Raw genomic sequence first — 18,653 nt, 5'->3', positions numbered from 1 at the left:
AAAACAATCCTTGCCTCGTTGGGCGGGATGTTTTGGAGGCTCCCTGGTAGGGGATTGGTTCAAGCATCCGCCTGGGAGCCAATCAGAGCACAAATCTAGAAAGGGGCGGAACTTGGCTCACGTAGTCTGAGCCGCCGCCGCAGTCACCGCCGGGGTCGCGGCCGCTTCTGTCTCTGCCCCGCTGGGAAGATGACGGTGGGGAGGCGTGCGGGAGCCTCCGGCGGCGCTCCGAGCCTTCAGGTGAGGAAGAAGACAGAAGGGGGGAAAATCAGGTCTGGGCCCCGGAAAGGAATGCCTGAGAGGAGTGTTTGACGTTGCCTTGGAGACAGACGTAGGGGCGTGTTCCCGAGGGGCGTGGGATTAAAATTGGTTGCGTTTAGAACTGCCTGAACCGGAGCCCTAGGTCAGGCTCTTCGCAGAACCACGCAATGGCCCTCAGTTTTCGCTTTATCCCCTCAGCCGCCCTAGGACTGTCGTAGACTGTTGTCTCCATTTTGTAGAAGAGAAAACTGTGGCACGGAGAGATGAGGAAATTTGCCCCAAAATCCATATAAACAGAAAGTAGAATGGCGATTGCTTGGGGCCGGCGGGGAAGGATGAGGGGTGAGCTGGGGAAGGGTTGGGAAGATTGGGGAAAACAGTGAGTGACTGCTAAATGGTATGGGGCTTCTTTTTGGAGTGATTAACATGTAAAGCTGGTGGTGGCTGCCCAACGGTGAATATACTAAAACCCACTGCACACTTTAAATAAGCGGATTGTATGTATTGCATGATGTGTGAATTATCTCTCAATAAGTTCCTTTAAAAAGGAAGATTCCTAGGACCACACACTCTTCAGTAGCAGAGTGAGGGCTAGAGCACATACATACCTTTGACTCAATGTCGTGTTCTTTGCAGTGTTAGAGCTGGACCTTAGAAAACCCAGTAAAATCATCAGCAAGTCCAGCTGCAGTCAGTCACCCTCTGGTCCCATCCTGGCACCACCACACCTGCCACACTGGCCCTCTTGCTTCTCCAAGAGTCAAGTTTGTTCCTGCCTCAAGGTCTTCGCTGTTCCTTGAACCCAGAAACCGCTTACCCCAGATCTGAGCGAGGCTGGCTCCTTCTCATCAGCCAGGTGTAAATCCCAAACTCCTCCACAGTGAGAAGTAAAAATCATCCCAGGTCTGAGAAAGTACAATTCAGACCGTAATGGACAGAGAAGGCCAGCAGCAAGATCAGCAGAAAGCAGTGTTTCTCATAGGACCACACCATACTGTAAAATGACTAACACCCCCTTCTAAATGATTATGCTTACCTATCAGTTACTTACCCAGCCCACTTGTTCTTGCCCCCTTTTGAATAAAAATTGCTCAATCATCCACTTACTAAACTGTCCCCTCTTCACGACAGCATCCATTCAGAGTTGATCCCTGCTTCCCCTAACTCTCATCAGAATTATTCAGGACAAGCTAACCTTAGAAAAAGCCCCTCTCCCACCCTCCTACTATGGGTAAAAGCTACCCCCCTCCCAAGGTCCCTATTATTTTCCATGGTTTACTGCAGCAAGTTAATAAACCTAACTCTGATTATAGTACAAATATACATACCTTCCACAATATATCTCTATCTTTACATAAATATATATAGTCTTTATCTGATGGGGTTTTTTTAGCCCATCATATAAGGAAAGCTTCCTATAGCCACTCTATAATCCCATAGTTTTATGGATTTCACTGAATTATTATCTTATATCTTCTGTCTTCCTTTACTGGAATGTTAGCTTCATGAAGGCCTTGATAGTTCAAGACAAGGCCTTGTCTTGTTCTCAGCTTAATTCTTAGTGCAAATTAGTCACCTAATTTATATTTTCTGGAGTATTTAAACCCAGTTGGGTTTCCCACATTCTAGGACATTGCTCATTCAGCTAGACCACATTGTCTCTCCTGTTAATTATTCATTCCTAGTGACACAGTGGAAATCAGCTAGAATATGAGGAAAGCAAGAAAAAAGAAGATTGAAAAAAGTTGGTAAAACCCCAAGAGGGCAGGACCCAAAGTGTGGCCAAGGTCATGGGTAGGATTCCTGGAGGGAGCAGAATGCCTGGTGCAGAGTAGGTTCTCTGTAAATGCTCACCACACTGCATGAAGTAGGGATCCAATTTCAGCTCTTTGCATCTCTTTACTGTCTTTTGTCAACCAAAGGTTGCTGCCACAATTCAACACCAACAGAAGTCCCCAACTTTGGGTGCGGTACAGGAGAGATTTTATTCAGTAAAACAACTCAAGGGTTGCAGCTCAGTTTGCAAACCTGGGGAACACAATCTGGGCACTCTGCTGCCTTATACAGAGAAGAGTGCCTTCTAGTCCCTGATTGATCCGTTTTCATGCAAATGAACCATAGACTTCTTGTGTTCTGATTGGTCAGTTAATATGCAAATGAGGATATAGTTGCACAGCTCCAGTTGGATAGGGTAGGTCTTCAGCCCATTGGTTGAATTACAGCTCTAGGAGCTCTAATACAAGGGTCAGCTCTGATGGCAGGAACACAGTACTTGAGGCTGGCAGCTCCAGCTGAGGTTTTCCCTGATGCGCAGTGTGGGTGGGGGACCATTGTAAAAAGTGGCTGCTACACTCTGGTTATGAATTTGAGCCCAGTTAACAACAAGGAGTCTTTGGCAGGTATATTCTTTCTTGGGATTGACACCTTCGACCAAGCACACCCATATACCAATTTGTGAAATTTTTTTTTTTTTTTTTTTTTTTTTACAGAGAGGAAGGGAGAGGGATAGAGAGCTAGAAACATCGATGAGAGAGAAACACCGACCAGCTGCCTCCTGCACACCCCCTACCGGGGATGTGCCCGCAACCAATGTACATGCCCTTGACCGGAATCGAACCCGGGACCTTTCAGTCCGCAGGCCGACGCTCTATCCACTGAGCCAAACCGGTTTCGGCCAATTTGTGAAATTTTTTAAAAAAATATATTTTTATTGATTTCAGAGAGAAAGGGAGAGGGAGAGAGAGATTTAGAACCATCAATGATGAAAGAGAATCACCGATTGGCTGCCTCCTGCACAATCCCCACTGGGGATTGAGGCCACAACCCGGGGAATGTGCCCCTGACTGGAATCGAACCTGGACCCTTCAGTCCACAGGCCCGCACTCTATATACTGAGCCAAACGAGCTAGGGCGTGAAATTTCTTTAGAACACATCTTATTTCCACATTGTCTTTCCTGTTAATTAAAAATTTTCTTTGTTCCTCCCCAGTCCCTAATACATAGAGGCTTATTCAAAGTGAAATTAACAGTTAAGTTTTGAATAAATTTGAAATTATAGTTTGACCCCGCTCTATCCTATTTCATTTTAGATATTTCCCCCCAGATCCTCCTCAGACACAGAGGCAGAAGAGGAGCTGTCTGGGGATGGGCTGGTTTTGCCTAGGGCTGGCAAACTTGATGAGTTCCTCAGCCTAGAGGAGACAGATTCTACTTCTCCTGACTCAACTGGGAGCTTTTATGAGACCCTGCAGGCACTGAAGCAGAAAGGCAGGTGGTGCCTGTCAGAATCCCTTCATCAGTCTGACCCAGACAGTGATGAGAGCCTCTCTGAAGATGATGAGGACCTGGCGAGTTTCTTCCAGAACAAAGGCAGGGGGAAGCCGCAGGTCCAGTACCCACCATCTCCAAGGTGAGGCACTGCAGTTCAACAGCTGCTTCACTGCACAATTCCAACCAAGTCCTGTGTTTCTTCCTCAGTAAAGCAAAGACCACTTTTTCAAGTTGCCACTTACTCAGGCTCCGGAAGAATCAGCTTCCAGATCCAAACATGTGTTCTGATTCCTACCCAGCAGTCCTAAATCACTCTGGGTAACCCGTAGTCACCTGAAGCACAGGAATTGGTTAAACTGATGCCTTTCCCAAACACACTACCTCCCTGAGAATGGCAGCAAGGTTCCTTTACCTTGGCCAAGCCCTGTTATGTGTATGTATACTCTACCTCATTTAATATTTATTTTTTCTCCTCTTGATCACCCTGTAAATAGGTATTATTTTGCCATTTTACAGATGAGGAATTGAGGTTCCAAGAGAACCTTGCTGAAGGTCACACAGCTGGCAATTGTTTGAAGCAAGATTTGACTATGGCTCTGTCTGACTCTAAAGCCCTGCTCTCACCACTGCGCTATCCCCCTATGAAAATATTAGAATGCAAAGTGGCAATTTTTGGATCAGTTTGGAGAAGAGACTTCTTACTAAGGCTGATAGCTGGCCTGTGGGAAGGAAGGAGGCCTGGTTGAGAAAGGCAAAGGCTTAGAGGCCTGTGGGGCTGCGATGTTAGGCTGAGAAGCTAGATGCAACCTGCCAGCAGAGAGGTCTAGGGAGCGCAGTGGGGAGGAGGATCTGGGAGGAGCCGGGCCTCCTGGCCGCCCTGTCCTCCAAGCACAAGGCAGCTGCTTTCTTCCCCCAGGTGTGGCTACACAAGGCGCTGCAGCTCCCTGAGCAACCTACCCTCCGACATTCCCAAGGTTCAGTCCCAGCCGCCCACAGGCTCCAGGCCTCCTTCCCAGCACCGAAGTCTCAGCTCCTGGGCATCCTCCATCACTGTTCCTCAGCCGTTCCGTATGACGGTGCGTGAGGCCCAGAAAAAGGCCCAGTGGCTGGCCTCACCTGCCTCCTTCGAGCTCGAGAGGCAGCAGGCCCAGAGGCAGGGCCAGGAGGAGGCCGAGTGCCACCGGCAGTTCCGAGCACAACCCGTGCCTGCACATGTCTACCTGCCCCTCTACCATGAAATCATGGCGCGCAGTGAGGCCCGAAGGCAGGCAGGGATCCAGAAGAGGAAAGAACTGCTCCTCTCGTCTTTCAAACCCTTCAGCTTCCTGGAGAAGGAGGAGCAACGGAAGGAAGCCGCCCAACAGAGGGAACTGGCCGCCAGTGCTCAGGCCAAGGCCTCCAAGCAGACTGCCACTAGAAGGATCCCCAGGTCCATTCTGGAGCCAGCTCTCGGGGACAAACTCCAGGGTAAAGACAACCTTGCCACCTTGCTGCCTCCTGCCGGGGGTGCGGTGGGGATTTAGTCAGGCTCGGGGGTTAGCCTGGCTTTCAGGTGGCCTGCTAGGGGCCCCTCAGTGCAGGCCATGGAGCAGGTTGGGTGTATTTACACAAGGGGGAACCCTGTAGGAGATGTCCTGCAGCACTCCCCACCAGCCTTGCCCTCAGTGAGTGGATGTGAAGGCCTCTGTGGCCGCACAGATAGGAGAACAGAGAACCAACGAGACATCTATAGACTGACTTAGACCGGTGCCACTGCCTCTGAGGAAACCTCCCCCATCCTGGTGAGGTACTCATTTCAAGAAGTGCAGCTCAAATAAGAGACTCAGGCTTTCTTTGCTCATTCAGTAACATGTGCCATGTCCCACGCATTGTTCTAGGGTGAATAAATAGTCATGGAGTTTGTGGACATGGGAGGGAGACAGATAAACAAATAACCACAACTGTGATGAGTCATTTGCAAGGATTATAGGGTCCTATGGAGTTTATAACAGAGGACCTAACTTAGGGTGTGGTGAGGGGTGGGAACAGTTAGGGTCCCCAGAGAAAGTGAGCACTGAGGCTGACCCGGAATGGGGAGCTGTGTTAATTTGATGAAGAGGGAGGAAGAGTACCAACAGAGCTATAGCATGGAGGTAAGAAAGCTGAGCACATTCAGGGGTGAAAAGGTAGAGGGTGGAGAGAAGAGGGAGAGGGGAGGAGAGAGGCAGGCACAGGTCAGACCTGGGGCCTTGTGGGCCGAGGGAAGGAGTTTGGACTTCACCCAAGGGCACTGGGGAGCCACTGGAGGGTTTTAAGTAGAGTGGCTCATGATCAGATATGAAGTTCGGAAAGATCACTCTGATTGCTATTGAGATAATTAAAGGGGGAGGTGCAAGACTCAGGGATGCTGATATAACGAGGCTATTTCAACAATTTAGTTGAAAAATTATGAAATTAGTAGCAGGGGCAACAAAAAGAGACTGGACTGGAGACAGGTTAAAGTGGAGGAGACGGTGGAACATGTGACTGATCAGATGAAGGAGGGCGTGTCAAGAATGACTTGGATAATGGGCTTGGGCAGTTGTGTGGGTGGTGGGGCCTTTCTCTGAGACAGGGGAGACCTGGGAGAGGAGCAGGTGACTGGCCCATTCCTCCTGGTCATCCTTCAGGAACCAGAGAAAGCACTCAGTAAATGTGAATGGAGCTGATTCTGCAACCTGATTGGTACCTGGCAGTGTTCTCCTCAACATTTACTAATGAGCTCTCCAGGAAAAAAACCCCGATTTGTAGTGTTTGCCATTTTCTGTCATGTAAATATGCCCATCATGGCCAATTTCAGGCTTCCCCACATGTCAGCTGGATCACAAAATTCCTGAAAAGTTAACATTTGGTTCCAGCACATTACTGCTAGTGTTTAAAAGAGGAAAAGTTCTCCAAACCTTTTGGTATGAGTCTCAGTCCCTTCTCACCCATCACCACCCTGACTTTTCTTCACAGAAGCTGAGCTCTTCAGGAAAATTCGCATCCAAATGAGAGCCATGGACATGCTCAAGATGGCCTCCTCCCCCATCATCTCCTCCAGTTGCAGGGCTGACCCACAGCTCCGCACAGCCACCCGAACCTGGCAGGAAAAGCTTGGGTTTCTGCAGACTGACTTTGGATTCCAGCCTCGGGTGAATCCTGCTGTCCCTGACTATGAGGGCCTTTACAAGGCCTTCCAGAGAAGAGCTGCAAAGAGAAGGGACACCCGGGAGGGGACTCGCAACAAGCCCTTCTTGCTGAGAACCGCCAGCCTGTGTCACACCCAGCGGCCCTGTGATGCTGCCGCCACTGGAGGGAGGAAGGTGAGAGCCCAGGCAGTTGTGGGAGGGTCAAGGGCCTGGAGGCCCAAAATCCAAAGAGGGCCACGTCTCAATGGAAGGCACTTTTCATGGCATTTTTCTATCTTAATTTCTTTTTTAAAACACCAGTTCAGCTATAAGCAGATCAAAGATACACAATTCCTATAAACTTAAGACCATAAGAATACTTCTTTTCCTTCCCTCTCTCTCGAGAAATTGAAGAAATAAGTTCAAGCAGGTCTGGGAGGCAGAAAGTTGGGATCAATTGTTGTGTCTCTATACCAATTCCAAAGAACTCTACTCATTTGATTAAAAACTTCAGGATTGCCCTAGCCAGTCTGGCTCAATGGATAGAACGTTGGCCCCTGAACTGAAGGGTTCCAGATTCTATTCTGGTCAAGGGCATGTACCTTGGTTGCAGGCTCGATCCCCGGCCCTGGGCCCTGGTTGGGGCACGTGTGGGAGGCAATCAATTGATGTGTTTCTCTCACATCGATGTTTCTCTCTGTCTTTCCACCTCCCTTCCACTCTGTCTAAAAATCAATGGAAAAATATCCTCGGGTGAGGATTAACAATGAAAACAACCTCCAGGATTGACATCCAAGTCTGTCCCAATTACTAAACTTGAAATCTCATTACCCTTGGCTTTAATACCCGGAAAAAAGATTCTTAGTCTGATTAGTTTCTATCTTAACTGAAATGGATTCCAGCTAAGATGGAACCTAATCACACATGCGGTCCCACCAATACCAGCCTTTGTTTCCTCTAGGACTCTCCACAGCCACCGGCTGCTTCCCGGCCCAGGAGTCGTTCTCTGAGTGGCCTTGCTTCCCTCTCTGCCAACACCCTACCTGTGCACATCACAGATGCCACCAGGAAGAGGGAATCTGCAGTCAGGTGAGTGGTCAGGCTGCAAAAGACTCACAATGCCCGGATCGTGGCCCACATGATGGAAACCACCCCACTGCTGGGCCTCCTCTCCTGTTATCAGGAAGCCTAAAGGCGTGGAAGGGAATTCTCTGGTCAGGACAGGAATACATGTGGTCCTCCACACTTAGGGCGGGAACACACCTAGCTATCATTCAGCAAATACCCACGGGGCCTTACACTGTGCCAGGTAGAATGTTAAGGCTGGAGATACCTATGGAACCTATAGTTTAATACCTAATCTGAAATACAGAAAGGCAACGAAGCAGCTACCTTATTTTGTCAGTGAGTGCAATGATGAGGGAATACAGGGGACTGTGGGGCACTGGGAAGCCTGGGGAGGGGACTCTTGTAATAGATGGTCTGAGGTGAAACCTGAAGGAAGAGGAATAAGCCAAAGGCTGGAAAGAAAGAAGTTTCCAGACAAAGAACAACATTGGTAAAGACCTAGAGATGAAAAAGGAAGGAACCCATTAGGAGCAGGAACTCCGAGAAGCATGATGACAGGTGGCTGAGCCTGCCCCAGAGATGAGCACCCATTGCACATATTGAAATTCTCTGAGATTCATCTGGGGGAACTATCAGAAGTCAGATGGGAATCCGGCACCTCCTTATTTTTAACTCTTTAACTGACCTTATCTGTCATGGTATTGTTCTCATCGAGCCAGCAAGAGTTCCTCCACCAGGCCTCTGAGACAAGTGAGCAGAGGACCAGCATATTGGTGCTTTCCTGTGGAGCTCACAGAGGAGTAAAAGAACCGACTTGGCCCTTTAAGACCCACACAGATCGTAGAAATGTATTTAGAATCCAATGGATATTTCCCTTTTCCTCAAATTTCGTAGAGCTACTAAATCAAGGCTGAATGTAGCAATATCCTGAGGTCCCAATTAGATATTATGAACCAGAGGTTGGCCCACCTGCAGAGGATGTCCACCGCTGCTTCCTAGCAGTAGGGAGTTTGACATACTAGCAGATAAAACTTTAATGTCCCCCTTCCTAATCGGTCCACTTGAGTGTGGGCCAAATGCAAGAGTCTTGACTTTTTTCTTTTGGTAGAACTCTCCATTCCTTGTAGAATATTTACACAAACGAAGTACTAAAAGTTGATCCCAAATTGTGCATTAAAAGAAGTCCATTTCTAGTTATCTGTATTCCCAAAGGACCATAAACTCAGGCACCTTCCAGCCCACTGTTTATAGCACAGTGCATACACCAAGGGCAGAGACTTAAAAGTCAGATATCCTGGCCGCGCGCCCCTGGGTCCGGGTGAGGCTGGATCCCGGGTCCGGGTGAGGCCACACGCCCTGGGGCCCGGGTGATGCTGGGTCCCAGGTCCGGGTGAGGCCGCGCCCCTGGGTCCAGGTGAGACTAAACCAGAGGGAGTCAGACCTGCATTACCACCATTTGTCCACCATCCAGAACTGTAATGTCAGTGCCGACATGTACACATAAGGAACTGGTGGACATTGAAATTGGGTCTCAAAAGAACTGTTGGTCCAGAAAGAAACTCACTACAGACTGATTCATTTGCCTGTCAGCATAACTATTATTGCTCGTCTCACATTCGGTTCTTATAAGTATATTTCTAGTAACACATGATCTCACTCATCTAGGGGAAATGATGAACAACATAGACTGATGAACAAGAACAGACCCAGAAACAAGGAGGCATCGATCGGACTGTCGGGCCTCAGAGGGAGGGTAGGGGAGGGTGGGGGTCGGGGGGAGAGATCAACCAAAGGACTTGTGTGCGTGCATACGAGCCTAACCAATGGTTAAGGACAACAGGGGGGTGGGGGCATCCGTGGGGAGGGGTGTGGGATGGGAATGGGGGGATGAGGACAGATATGTGACACCTTGATCAATAAAGAAATTAAAGAATAAATAAATAAAAATAGTCAGATATCCTAATTCTAACCTTGGCTTTTCCACTGGTACGCTGGGTAGGTTTGGGCAAGTGGCTTACCCTGTCTGAGGCTACATCTCTTTGCCTATACAATGAATGCTCCTAGTTCTTAGTTCACAGGGCAGGTATGAGGATGACACAAGATAGTGGGCATAATGCCCCTGTGGACTGTTTGCACTGGTTCAGGGTACATAACTCAGCTACTGGTAGCTATTAGTATTTTGTTTCAGGATAGACAAGCCTGAATGTTTGGCTACTTAAGTAAGGATATTTTATTCACGTTCTTTTCAGTTCAATGAGTGATACTCTCTTGGGTAGAATATCACTGTATCCGGAGTGCTGGGAAGGCATCATATGCCCTGCATTTGATGCCAGAATCTTAATCTTTCTGAAATGCCAGGGCGGTAAATTACCCACCCATCCCCACTCATAGACAACACCAACTTTCCAGAGAGGTTACTAAGATTGCTTTTAAATATATCCAAGTTGGTCATCTGTATTCTTTTTTTTCCCCTCCTCCCTTTAGAAGTTCACTTGAAAAAAAGAACAAAGCACATGAGAGTACTCAGTGGTTGGAGATGCATAAAAAGAAGTGTCAAGCAATGTCCAAATCCGTGACCTTGCGTGCAAAAGCCATGGATCCCCATAAAAGCCTGGAGGAGGTATTCAAAGCAAAGCTGAAAGAAAACCGGTCAGTGTCTTCCATGTGTCAAAGGGCAGTGTCTTGGGATCCAGCAGATCATTGGCCTTGAAAATGGCAAATGGAGTTATTAGGGTAGGGTCCTCTAATGGCAGTCATGAGTTTTGCCAGGCACAGTTAGGAGTTTACAATGTCCGTGAGACTTACTCTGTTGAACTGGAATGAAGGGTATTCTGGATTGGAGTAAGGCGCATTTTAAAAATCTTACTAATTCCAGGAACAATGACCGTAAAAGAGCAAAAGAGTATAAGAAAGAATTGGAGGAAATGAAAAAGAGAATACAAACGAGGCCATATCTCTTCGAACAAGTTACCAAGGTAAAACTAAACAATCAGTCATCTTCTCTCTGTCTAGGATGAAAGAGTTCTTAGACATGAAAGTTTAATATCTAAACATTTCCCTGAAGCTCAGATTCTAAATTGGGCCCATTTTATTACTACCAAAGTAGTAATAGTAGTTTAATAGTAAATGTTACTTGGGCTAAATTAATCAAAGACTGGACTCTAAAGCTATCTAAAATGGGAAATTTCAATTCCTAGAGTTTTCACTGTAGTCTAGCTTTCAGTATGAATCAGAGTGGGAGTTAGGTCCCATACACACAGTGAGTTTGGCTGTTAGCAAGCACATCTTTAACTTATTAATGTGACTGAAAATCCAGTCTTTTCTGCTGTCCAGAGCCACTGTTCATAGTGGTGGACCATCACCAGCCTCTAGATCTGTGGTACATTGCTAGGTCTCGAAGGGTTTTTAGTCCATCATTTTCATCTGGACCTCACTTGGTCTTTCAAAAATCTAAGTCCTTGCTTCTCAAAGGTGTGGCTCCCTAATCAATGGCTGGCATCTCCTGGGACTGTTAGAAATACAGAATTGCAGGCCCCATCTGAGACCTACCAAATAAGAGTCTATTCTTTACAAAATCTTCAGATAGCTCCTATGCACTTTAAGGCTTGAAAACAAAGCTCGAAGTAATTTCTATGCAAATCTTGTCCCCACTAATGGGAGAGGGGTGGTGGTGAGCAGTATTTTAAGGATATGGGTTAAGCTAGTAATTTAGAATTAACAAGAAATTCACAAGACAGTTACAGATTAGTTTCCATTCCACAGGACCTTGCCAGGAAAGAAGCAGAACAAAGGTATCAAGACACCCTGAAGCAGGCCGGGCTGGATGAAGACTTTGTGAGGAACAAGGTTCAGGGCACCAGGGCTGCACAGTGGAAGGCCCAGTTAGAAATGCAGGACTGTCCCAGGTAATCCCAGATGCTGCTGACCCCCTGCAGTCCTCCAGGTGCCATCCCTAGTAATGCCCCTGGGAGGAGTCTTTAGGACAGCCACTCATATTTTGAGATCACTATCCTGTACTTACAGAATACTATCCAGACATCTCCAGATAACACATTTGAATTTGGAGAAAAGTGCAGTTGTGAATAAAATATAACCATTGTAGCCCTAACCAGTTTGGCTCAGTGGATAGAGTGTCGGCCTGCAGACTGAAGGGTCCAGGGTTTGATTCCGGTCAAGGGCATATACCTTGGTTGCAGGCACATCCCCAGTGGGGGGTGTGCAGGAGGTGGCTGATCGATGTTTCTCTTTCATTGATGTTTCTAAATCTCTATCCCCCTCCCTTCCTCTCTGTAAAAAATCAAAATATGTTTAAATATATATATATATAACCATTGTATATTAAGTCTAGATTCCTAAAATTTGAAACATCATTTTTCTATTCCAGTTCCAATGCCACCAGTCAAAAGTATTTCCACTCCATGTTTGAAAAATCATGTATATTTTTATTTCCCATAAAACTGTTTTTCTAGCGCTCTTTAAAAATAACTCAGCACCACCTCCTCCATTGAGATCGTATACATCAAAGGGAGTAAAGCATCTCTAATATTTTCAATTTTGTTGTTTAAGTCCTAATTCCTTTCCCCATTTCCCACCTAGAAATTTCCTTTTGCATCCCATATAATAAAAATGTTGAGACCATCCTTAAGCTTTACATGCTTTAATTAAACATTTTTTCATATTTTTATTTATTCTGCAGCACCCATGAAACTACAAAACTCGGCATCAGAAACCCACAGCAGGATTTAGAAGAACCTCTAGAGCAGCCTACAAGCCCCAAGAAGGAGCAGGAGGAGCTGTCTTACGAATCGCTAGATAATCTCGAACCACCGGCCTAACCAGTACACTTAATTACTGCTTCTCAATAATATTAGCAACTAAAGTGGGGTCAAATCAAGGCAAGGGAAAACTTGGGTTTTGAGTCATGGCTATTCTTGGAGAATGGGGAAAAGAAAAGTAGCAGATATCAAGGAATGGTTCAAATAAATCAAAGTGAAGCTCAGGGTGGAGGGACCATAGCTGAGCTAAGGGTTCTTACTTTGTGCCTCACACTTAAATATTAGGGACAGAAAAAAGGGCACAAGCCCAAATGCCTACAGAGGCTAGTCAGAAATGGGTTGAATGGGCTGGCTGTAAGGGAGTAGGGGGACAGTAGAGACTGGAGTCTCTGCTGGAATACAGGCCCAGAATTGCCAGATCAACTGCATTTTCAACAGAAGCCAGAAATCTGCATGTTGGCAACTAATTTAAAAATTACTTGGAAATACTGTACAGGCAAAATAAAACACCTGGGGGATGACAAGTTTGCAACTTCTAGTACAGGGTTTCTCAGCCTCACCACGATGGACATTTTGGGTCAGATGAATCTTTGTTGGGTACAAGGACAGGGAGCTGTCCTGTGCAATGTGGGATGTTTAGCAGCATGCTGGCCTCTATTCACTAGATGCCAGTAATACCCTCCAGTTGGGACAACCAAATATGTCTCTAGATATTGCCAAATGTCCCTAGGAGAGTTGGGAGCAAAATGTTCCCACTTGAAAACCACTGCTCTAGTATAAGAGTGAGGCTACAGGAAGTAAAAACTGGTATTTTAAGAATACAAGTAATTGACATGAACTCAATCTAACATAGCACGATTATACATGTCATTAACAAATTGAGAACTGTAATTACTTTATTTTAAAAAGCAGTTCTTTCCTGTTATATATTTAGAATGTTATCTGTGAGCATGTATGTGTCAGCATGAGGTTCATTTTAAATAAATTTGACAGCCATGATTTTCTGCTAGTAAGTGATCTTTGGAATACTTCTCACTAATTATAATTAGATGTTTTCTCAGTAGCTGTAGAGACAGGATAATAGCAAGAGTGCCTACTCTAACAGAAGCACCTTTCTCATGCGTTTTTTTTTTTTTTTTTTTTTTTTTTAAGTTTCTGGGAAAATTCATTGCTAATTTTCCAGACTCAGACATGGTTCTTTCTGGTGAGGACAGAGTGATACTCCGGCAATAGCTATCATCTGGGTTTGCTAGTTAGAGATAAAGATGTTCATATCATGTTCCCCAAGACTCCTTAGCCCGGTCTTACCTGCATGGAATCCTAAGGTTAAATCAATACCTTATCTTAAAGGTGAAGACTGAACTACTTTCTTAATCTTCTAAGAGAATAAATTCTGTCTGAAACAAGCCAAAGAACTGACGGGGCTATTTTGTTTATTTAAAGGGAAAACAACTGAAGCTCTGAATCATGTGATTTAACTTAAAAAAAAAAAAAGCCCTTTAAACATGCTACTGTATGTTCCATAAACAAAGAAGCAAAGTGACTAAGTAGAGGTGTATAGGACAAGATAGTACCTCAGCCTGGGCCAAGTAGGGATTCAAGTAATTTATTTTTTTGCAGCCCACTGGCGGAGAGTGTCTTACTCAGGTTGCTAAAGGGAGAATATCACAACAGAACGGACATCACTCCCTTCTCCAAAGCAACAAGGCATCTTGAAAGCTCAACTTCTTGGTGAAGTTTTATGGTTGGTGGCAGGACTTAGTTCATCCACGTGATAAGACAGCAGAGGCTGGGATGGTAGCTCTTCATAGGAAAATCTCCTCTCAATAGTTATACTGAGATACGTCAGCCAATACATAATCAAATTCATTTTTTGGGAGAAGTCCATCCCAAAATTTTCCAGTGGGAAGAGAGGTAGGTACAGTTACCTAGCCCACATTCCCTGCTTTCTTCCTTTTCTGGGTCAGATGAGAGTCTGAAGAGAAGCTCTCTTGCATTCATCTTCTTTGCCAGGGAAGATGCACAGAGGAAAAAGCGGGGTCTTGTCATTCACAGATTCATTTTGATTCTGGCAGACTGTGAGCCATAAGCAAGTTATTCCCACTATATGCTCGCTGGGATCAGATAGAGCTGCTCTTCAGCATTCAGTACCCATGCTCATGTCCGTCTTTCAGTTAAATCTCCTTGGTTGAGTAACTGTAAAAGAGTACAACAAAATCTGGAATAGGGTACCGATGAATAAAAGAAAAGTAATTCATACTAAGTAAAAGGTTTATGAGTGGGAGTGGGGAATGCACTGCAGGGGCGGAGTCAAGGATATCTAATTCCAAAGCAAGAGCCATGCAGATACTGGCCTTGAGACAGCACTGTGGACACTTCATGATGCTGTCATTTTCCCTACGGCAATAAAATGTCCTGAGTCTATAAGTCAAACTATTGTTCGCATATTCGTGTACTTACTAGTCAGTGAAGGAGGAATCTATGACTTACAGGGAAATTAGAAATGGTGAGACCAAAAATCTTATGTCAGTGTTAGCTCAAGTACAGGCTGCAAGTTCAAGTAGAAATAAAAGGAATGGAAGGCTATTCCCAAAGAGTTCTATATGAGAGCTAGACCCAACTCAGAAGAACTCCAGGGATTCCCTGGGCTTAAGGAATACCTTTCCTGTGATGAAGTGAGACAAGCCTGAGACTCCAGCAGGGTGGCAGCTAACATGGACATTCTGCTCTACACTTTGTTGAAAGGCGGTTTTGTACAATAATTGATGGAACTGGGTTCCATTTTATTATGGAAAGAAAATGAGATAGGAATACTGTGAAATTCAGCATACAAATTTGGCTTATTAAAATCTAATCAGATAAATTATTGACCTGGAGATGTATTTACTTGTTGACCTCAATGTGGATGAAGGTAGTTTATAGAGAATGTAACAGTACAGAATTTAAAGACATTTAAACAAATTAAAGCACAGATTTCATTTGATGCTGTGTGGTAGGGATGTAAGAATGGTATGCTTCTAATCTAGGCCAAGATTCAGATGTTTGAACTCAAAAACTTAGCAATGGCATTTTATGAGAAATGGTATAGAATTTGTAATTTGTTTTATCTGGAAAACATGATAAGATATAGTCAAACTAGCTGGCAATCACTTATACTGGTTCTTGAGTTCAAGAATGTGAACTCGCCCTGGCCAGGTAGCTCAGTTGGTTAGAGCATCATCCAGGTACACCAAGGTTGCAAGTTTGATCCCCAGTCAGGGTACATACAAGAAGCAATCAAAGGACAAGTAGAACAACAAATCAATGTTTCTATAAACGAATGAATGAATAGAATGTGAACTCTGTGACATGGGACCCCAGTTAGGATGACCTGTATTTGGCAGGTCCAAAAGCCCTGGGGTCCCAGTGGGCCTGCACAATGAGTCCTCTGATTCTTGGGAGACCTGGCAATATTGAGGGAAGACAGAAATTGTCCAATCTGCACCATCTGAATGAGGAGTAGTTTTGATATATTTTCCATGAAATTTGTAGATACTTGATTTGGTTATTCTGATATTCTTGATAAGTTATTTTTATTTTTAGAGCATATTTCTAGGAGTCCAATTGGTGCATCAGTAGATTCTTACAGGTGTAATATATAATGCATGGTAACTTCCAAAAACAGAATTTGGAATGGGCATATGTTGTTTTAGAGTTGCAAATTGCCTTCTCCTTCTCTGGCATCTGAGTCTCCCCAAAGAATCAACCTTCCTCAATGACTGGAGGAATGGTCAGTTAGTACCTAGACCTTGGATGAGGAAGAGGACTAAGATTGGAGCCTTGGGGGCTTGTAGCTTGAAAACAACTAAGGTACTGGAGGATGTGATAAGCCTACCCCTGAGAAAGGAAAAGGAGGGTGAGCAGTGTTGTAACAGGAAGGCAATAATGGTAATAGTGAAGGTAATCTATAATAATAAAAGTATAATATGCTAATTAGACTGGACATCCTTCCGGATGAAGCGGGGGCTGCGAGGGAAGCCTGGGTCCTGGGTGCCTGCTGGCAGCCGGAGGGAAGCCCAGGTCCCGGGTGCCAGAGGGAAGCCGGAGGAAGGAAGGCCTACTTTTGCATGAACTTCGTGCATCAGGCCTCTAGTGTGTTAATAAATATACAAGGACCCATGAGGAAAAAGTGATAGTACAGGATTTTTAGTTACATCTAAGGGCAGCACTTCCCACTTTGTGTTAATATTTTCCTATTAAGTGTCAGGTCCTTCCATTATGAAACTAGTCACTATAGATCCTTAGTGTTCTCCTGGGGTGAAAGCCGAGTTTTGTTTCTTAGGTGGCCTGTGCTATTGTGTCTGCCTGAGGCTGTAAGTGGGCATCACCTGGACATGGACACTCTGAGGTCAATTCCATGACCCATGTGCCTAGGTTCAAGAGAACAAATGCACTATTACTGGCCTTTCTGCACACACAAATCAGGCCATATCATACCTCACTTAAAACTATGCAGTGGCTGCCACTGCCCCCAGGATACAATCAGGTCCTGGAAGGCCCTTCAAGACAGGGACTAGCTTATCTTTCCTGTTCCCATTTTTCCATTCCAGCTCCCATCATACTCAATCCTCTGTGGTTCCATAGTTCCCTGTTCCCTCTCATCCTCTGCCTTTGTACACATTGCTATCCTTATGCCTATTATTTCCTTCCAACCCCTCCCACTTATCCATCAAGATTATTGCTATCATCCCTCAGATCTCAAACACTAAAACTTGCCCTAGCCCAGTAGTCGGCAAACTCATTAGTCAACAGAGCTAAATATCAACAGTACAACGATTGAAATTTCTTTTGAGAGCCAAATTTTTTAAACTTAAACTTCTTCTAACGCCACTTCTTCAAAATAGACTCGTCCAGGCCAAAAACCGACTTCTGCGCATGGGCCACGAAGTTTCAATCGCACTGTATGTGCTCGCCTGCACGTGGTATTTTGTGGAAGAGCCACACTCAAGGGGCCAAAGAGCCGCATGTGGCTCGCGAGGCGCGGTTTGACTCATTAGATAGAGCATCGGCCTGCATCAACCTGCAGACTGAAAGGTCCCAGGTTCGATTCCGGTCAAGGGCACATGCCTGGGTTGTGAGCTCGAACCCCAGTGTGGGGCATGCAGGAGGCAGCCAATCAATGATTCTCATCGATGTTTCTCTCTCCCTTCCTCTCTGAACTCAATAAAAATATATTAAAAAATATATAAACACTAAAACTTATTCTCTGACTTCCCCCAAGACTAGCACTTACTACAGCATGTAAAAATTGCCAGTTATTGCCGAAACCGGTTTGGCTCAGTGGATAGAGCGTCGGCCTGTGGACTCAAGGGTCCCAGGTTCGATTCCGGTCAAGGGCATGTGCCTTGGTTGCGGGCACATCCCCGGTGGGGGGTGTGCAAGAGGCAGCTGAGCGATGTTTCTCTCTCATCGATGTTTCTAGCTCTCTATCCCTCTCTCTTCCTCTCTGTAAAAAATCAATAAAATATATTTTAAAAAAATTGCCAGTTATTGATCTGTCACCCTTCCCATTCTAACCTCTCTGTACACCACCACTCCAGGGACACCATTTACATAATTATGGAGTTATAAAAGGTAGAGGTCCCAATTCTGACTGTAAGTTCTTTGAGGCAGACATTGTATTTTATTTACATTGTATAACTAGTACCCAGTAGAGGGCCTCACACATATTAGGTACAAAATGTATGATGACTGAATTATGATTTTATACATCCGGCATTAGTTTGGGGTTGCTTGGAGTGCTTCAATTAAAGAAAAAAAAAGGATTTTGCCCAGCCAGTGTGGCTCCGTGGTTGAGTGTTGACCCATGAATCAGGAGGTCTCAATTGGAATCCTGGTCAGGGCACAAGCCTGGATTTTGGGCTCCATCCCCAGTAGGGGGCGTGTAAGAGGCATAGATAGATGATTCTCTTGTCATTGATGTTTCTATCTCTCCCTCTCTCTTCCTCTCTCTGAAACCAGTAACATTTAAAAAGTAAAATAAAATAAAAACTTAAAAAAAAAAAGTATTTAGCAGTATAGGAGAGAAAAACTCCAAAGTTTCAAACATAAAAAAAGAAAAGGTTGAGTGTTGCAGATTAGTTTTGTCAGATAATAATTTGTGAAAGAGAAG

The 18,653-nt window shown here is 45.2% G+C and overlaps 2 protein-coding genes across 4 annotated transcripts in view; one reads left to right on the top strand and one right to left on the bottom strand.

Moving 5' to 3' along the window:
• The first annotated feature begins 138 nt into the window (after nt 1–138).
• On the top strand, nt 139–12,565 carry FAM161B (FAM161 centrosomal protein B). Of its 2 annotated transcripts, none has more exons than XM_079769033.1 (9): nt 139–240; nt 3,351–3,670; nt 4,853–4,998; nt 6,508–6,854; nt 7,621–7,748; nt 10,212–10,376; nt 10,603–10,702; nt 11,490–11,632; nt 12,424–12,565. In XM_079769033.1, the coding sequence occupies exons 1-9, from the start codon at nt 190–192 to the stop codon at nt 12,560–12,562; spliced, it is 1,539 nt and encodes a 512-aa protein (XP_079625159.1). In that variant the 5' UTR covers nt 139–189; the 3' UTR covers nt 12,563–12,565. The 2 variants fall into 2 exon arrangements, with proteins under 2 accessions (XP_079625159.1, XP_079625158.1); XM_079769032.1 differs by having other exon boundaries at nt 4,448–4,998.
• Nucleotides 12,566–12,592: 27 nt separating this feature from the next.
• ZNF410 (zinc finger protein 410) overlaps nt 12,593–18,653 on the bottom strand; it is a 41,213-nt gene continuing 35,152 nt past the window's right edge. Inside the window, exon 11 of one of the 2 annotated variants that reach the window (XM_079769036.1) lies at nt 12,593–14,698. In XM_079769036.1, the coding sequence (XP_079625162.1) occupies nt 14,660–14,698 (39 nt within the window). In that variant the 3' untranslated portion in view covers nt 12,593–14,659. The remainder of the gene's footprint in view (nt 14,699–18,653) is intronic. The other variant, XM_079769035.1, reaches the window with a different exon arrangement.

This window comes from Cnephaeus nilssonii (assembly GCF_951640355.1).
Source record: "Cnephaeus nilssonii genome assembly, chromosome: 4".
NCBI lineage: Eukaryota > Metazoa > Chordata > Mammalia > Chiroptera > Vespertilionidae > Cnephaeus > Cnephaeus nilssonii.
This window is presented reverse-complemented; position numbering and strand designations above follow the sequence as displayed.